A 5,399-nucleotide genomic window follows, 5' to 3' on the forward strand; every position below is an offset into this window, starting at 1 on the left:
CCTCTCATGGGCCTTCCGGACAGCCAGGAGCTGGACGTCGTAGCTGGGATTGTTATAGTAGCGGTCCAACAGGCTTCTTGACAGCAGTTCTGCAACGCAGGACATCGCCAGAGCACGTGTTTCAATGTGATGACCTCTCCACGGCCTGGACATTTTGGGTCCATCTCCACACGTACCTTACTGTGGAAGCTCTTCGAGGGGTAAGAATCGCTTTGGAGCATTATCAGCGTGACAGATTGCACTCTATTAGGTTTACGGTGAGGGGATGAGAACACTCATTTACTCACCCTATAGTGCGAGGTATAATTTCGTGAAAAGTGATGAGCGGATGGCCAGGAAAATATCCGGGTACTGCTCTAGATGGTTTGCCGAGTTTCGAACCTATATTTTTTAAACTACACAAAACTAGCCTTGGTCGGAGCACGAGCGGCGAATCGCACATTAGCGTAAGGAAGACAAAGAAGAAGCGTGGAACAAGAGTGAGCAGGAATGGACGCCTCATCCAGCGTCGAGTCTGGCCTCGGCACCAGCGGTGGCGCAAGCTGCAGTGTACCGACGAGCGAGCTTGTCAACCGGCCAACTGGCGAGCGTGCGCCCGCCTCCTCCAGCCGACCGCGCTCGTGGTTCCCCATCACGGAGGCAGTGGTGACCACGCAGCGCTACACCTTGGGCTGCGTCCTCGTCAGCACCTTAATCGTCATCGTGCTCTTCGCAATCACCGGCGCCGTTTGGTACGTAAGATCATGGTCCTTTCAGCGAACGGTTTTTTTTTAACTCGCACACACACAGCCTCCTGGATTTCCCTTGTCTGCCAGATTATCGGTGGCCACATAGAAAGCGGCCGTCGTCGGAACTATGGTGGTGGCGCCACCTAAGTGGGGGGTGTCTTCAAGTAAGTTTTTACGTTTTTCGAGCTTATATGCAACAAAAATAACGCAAAAAAGTTTGAAAAAGGCGTAAACGTAACTATAAGCAACCCTACGTAAGTGACGCCGTCATTCAACAAGCAACTTCGTCCATACAAGGCATAGCCTCTGAAATTATTAGCAAATGCCGAAATTGCCAATCTCAAAGGACAAGTACAAAGACCCTTACCCCTACGCAGGTAGCGCCGCCATAGACGACGGGCGTTTCACGCTCATACGGCAGGCAAGTGAAATCTAGGAGGCTATGGCACACATTGGCGTACGTCGTACGCAAACAGTACTGCAGCAGCGCACTAGTGTTGCGAAGACTAAAAGGCCCGACCACACGCACTCAGCGCCTGGAATTCTGACGCGGTGCCGCGCCCTTTCCCTATTTAAAGAAGGAGGGTGCACAGCTTCGTGTAAACTGAGCGTTCTCTCTCTTCAGGGAGAGGGTGTGGCGCTGCGTCAAAAAATCCCCGCGCTGACGCACTGCAACGGGTGCTCGTGGTCGGGCCTTGAGGAATTAGTGGAGCTTGTGGTGTTTCCCTTCTCCGAATGCTCCTCCTCACTTCCCTTTCCCCTCACTTACAATACTGTACTATAAAGGGTTCTGTTTGCTCTCTTCTATTCTTCTACGTCTCTCATTTTCGTGTCTGTTTTCTTCCCCATTTTTAATACTGTACTATACAGGGTTCTCCTTGCTCTCTTCCATGTCTCTCATTTTTGAGTCTGTTTTCTTCCCCAGCTTTCTTCCTGTGTTTCTTTATGCTTCCAGCCTTTTGCCTCTGTCTTCCCTTCCTTCCTTTTCTGTCTTTCTATTAATTGCCTCCTCTTTCTCTATGTCTCCCCCTCTCTCATTGTACACGTTTTCTTGCCTTTTATCTATTACTCTTTCACTTTCTCTCTATTTCTGTTATTTCCTCTTTCTCTCATTCTTCTTAATCCTATATCTCTGTACTTTACCCCAAGAACACCAAGGCACGCTCACACCAAGCTTCGCTCAACCCCATTTTTTCCGGCAGCAAGAACTCTACATTATTTTTTATCGAATATTTTCGGCATACTAGTGATGTTTGTATTGCAAGCTTGAAGCGATATACTGAATCTCTCGGAGTGGAAATCTCGCCTAATTCAACATGAGCGAATACATCCCACTGGAACATTCATGAAGAGGACTGTGTAGTTGGGCTGCCCAACATGGGGCCATGAGCTCGATAACAGGCTGTGAAAGCTGCCCTAGTGCTCGGAGAAAAATCTGCCATAAAACCTTGGATACCGAGTTTTGTCTGAATAATTAAGATAATCGGTTTATGAAAACGAGCCCAGTTTCCAGTACTATAGCTTTCTTCACAGCTCAGTGTGCAGTTTCGACAGGATTACATTCAAACTCCGCACTTAGTTAATATTTAACATACCTCTGCTTCACCTATTCGTTATTTTCACCGAGTATTTATTGAATAATCGTGGATCATATACTGTCGCGCAAGAGCCTCATTGTTTTGGTTGTTAGCAGATGAATGTGCATTATTGATTAAGTGTCACCTGATGCCGTAGTGCAGTAGCCATTTCTGAGTTGCACGAATGATGCTATTTTGTACCAGGTCACCATGAGTGCACTTAAACTGAACTTTATTTTAAAGATACTTACCCCCACCTATTAGCTTAGGTGTCCCGCTTGTCTGCAATCAAGATGCATCTGCTATCATAGTACTTTTCAAAGGAACAAAATGACACGAGAAGTACGATAGAACACGGCGCTATTCAATAGAGAGTAGTGTTGTGTGCGTGTCATTTAGCCGTTTTGTTCCACTATCATTTGGTACAGACAAATACCGACTCATTGTGTTCAACACCTGCCGTCTCCAAACCCGCGTTTAGCCTGCGCTGTTTAGACGCCGTATTGAAGGGACACTATAGGGATACGTTGAACCAGTTTAGATAGACAAATTTGACTCTGATAACTCTCACATTAATTTTGCTCTCAGGCTTATTAATTGACGAGAAAATCGAAATAAAAGTTTCGTTCCAGAATTTCGTACCCAGATCGTCGCACCTTACGTCACGGGTTTCCAAGTGCATTTTACGTTTCTTTTTTTTTTTGACATTGGCTCTACAAAATTTTTTGAAATTCCGCGTGTTAAATTTTTGGCTTCTGCAGGGGACAATTTTTTCAATTTTTTACTGATAAGAACTGCGCTGAGTCTTGTAGGTACCGCCAAAATTTCTGACTTCGTGATGTTTGTCGTGAAAATTTTAAGGTAACGTCGCCACCAACATTCTCAATTCGCTCGTTTTCTCGCTTACCAAGTTTAATTCTCGTGGTAAGCGTGGTTCTTCTGAATTCTGAAAGGACATTTTCCTACGTTGAGAAAAACAATTTTCTCCTTGTTGCCTTTGACGTTCACAACGAAAAAAAAATTACAGGTACCGCTACGTGGCGCGACCCGGAATCATAACCGCGCAGACCATGGGGGACGGCGAACGAGAACCCAGGGTCCTGGTCATTGTGGTCCAAGCCACGGACCCAAAGCGATCGCTGGCGGTTACGACCCCGCGTCACGCTACGGTGGGTCGCCGCGGTCACGTCCGGCGTTCCAGCACGGGCGCTGTGTCTCTGACAGAGCAAGTTACCACAGGCACCCCTACGGAGATGCAGACTTCTCTTGAGGAAGAGAACGCCACTGAAAAAGTGTGATTGCGCGTAGGGGGACTATCGTGAACGGTGGACGTGGCAATCCATAATCTGCTCGTTGCTGCATATGGCTTAGTCTAGTGTTGAATTTTGATTCCGTATAAATATTTCACGCTGTAATGGCGCGTGATCAGTGTCAGTAAAGTGTATTTTGCGATCAATACGTGCGCCTTCTGTCTTATTCTTCAGTTACTATTAGCTTCCGTTATTCATAATTGGAAAGCACTGAGTACCTATTGAGATTGCCTGAAATTAGACATGTCATTGAAAGCGTACCACTTACGAACGAGCGTGAAACGTGAAGTGCAAGCCAGACGAGACAACGCATGTCGTAGCAAAGAGACGCATGCTGCTCGGAAGAAAGACTGAGAAATCAAACGCTCAATTACTAGCCTTCTGTACATTTCCAAGCATTTAGTCAAAATATTGCGCCTTTCTGTACCTTTGATCAATGTTGCGTGTGTCCTATGTATCGCCTGGCATACAGATTTTGTTGGTTATCCAATTCACAAATTAGAATGTCTCATTTGTTTTTTGGTTGTGGGCCAGTGCCACTGTGAGGAAACGGGAAGAAGGGCAATAGCAACGAGAGTTGTGGTACGAGCCACAACATTAGAACAAGAAAGCAAGCAAGCTAGCAAGCAAGCTAGCAAACGAGTGCAGCATGAGTAGAACTCCCATATTTTATTAACAGCACTACAGGACCTATTTTGTTCATAATTATTCACTGAATAATTAATTTGATTCTGCCTTATGACTAAAATGACGTTGTATTTGTGAAAAAAAATGAAATATTGTTTTCGCCTTCATTTTCAATTAACAACCAGCTTTTTTTTTTCTTTTTCTTCTTCTCGGCCCATTCTGAACAGTGGGTATAGGAGACTGCTTTGAGGAGCAAGCAAGCTTCTTTGTGCCTTTATTGTAATGAGAGGGAATTTTTGGAGCACTTCTTTTTGTCATGCCGAAAATTCAAAACTCAAAGGGAAAAGCTACTAGAAGAACCCCTACGAAAGTTGGGCTTAAACTTGACACTTCCGGTGATTCTTTCATTTGGCGCAGTCACATTTGGATTCAGCCACAGGAGCGTTTTTACCGCTGTTACAAATTTCTTACGAGAATCTAAAAGAATGGAATGCTAATAATAAGTAACTTCAGCTGTTTTATGTTTAATTTTTTTGTATGTTTATATGTTTTCTTTTCAAGTTTTTTTTAAAATATAACACGTTTTTATTATTACCTATATTACCTAAGTAATCCAACCTTCTCTTTCAAGAAGTGAAATAATTTGAAAAGCAGGGCACCGTCCCATTCATGGCCCATCCCCCTAGGTGGGTTGCGCCAAGGTGTTGAGGAACCAACCAACCAACCAACCTTCCGAGACACGCTAAGGAAGCGGCAAAGGTTGAGCGAATTATGGTCAACGAAGGAGCAGCGTTTGGCGCCACTGCAACTACGGCTATGGGCTCGGTGTACGCCACCCGGGACGGCACGGCCACCACCCGCCTGGCGACGAGCAGCATGTATGGTCGCGCACCGCCGGGCTCAAGCACAACGTCAAGAGGCAGCGGGGGCAAGGCGGGAGAGCTGTTCGCGCCCGTCGAGAGGAGGCGCTCGACGTCGGGCCGCGGCGAGCTGATCGCTTGGTGCGTCGCTTGCGGCGCCTTCGTCTTCATACTGGTCGCCCTGGCCAGCGCGCAGGAGATATACAGCCGCTTGGTGCACAGGCCGCAGCAACAACAAGCCTCCTTCACGCGTCACAACTCGCTCGGTGACGCGGTCAGCCCGCGTGCCGGTATCAG

At 46.6% G+C, this 5,399-nt stretch overlaps 1 protein-coding gene across 1 annotated transcript; it reads left to right on the plus strand.

Moving 5' to 3' along the window:
- Positions 1 to 489: 489 nt before the first annotated feature.
- LOC142794638 (uncharacterized) lies at positions 490 to 3,683 on the plus strand. The gene is made up of 2 exons (XM_075885924.1): positions 490 to 731; positions 3,333 to 3,683. The coding sequence occupies exons 1-2, from the start codon at positions 490 to 492 to the stop codon at positions 3,601 to 3,603; spliced, it is 513 nt and encodes a 170-aa protein (XP_075742039.1). The 3' UTR covers positions 3,604 to 3,683.
- Positions 3,684 to 5,399: the final 1,716 nt, after the last annotated feature.

The sequence above is a fragment of the Rhipicephalus microplus genome, chromosome 2 (assembly GCF_043290135.1).
Source record: "Rhipicephalus microplus isolate Deutch F79 chromosome 2, USDA_Rmic, whole genome shotgun sequence".
NCBI lineage: Eukaryota > Metazoa > Arthropoda > Arachnida > Ixodida > Ixodidae > Rhipicephalus > Rhipicephalus microplus.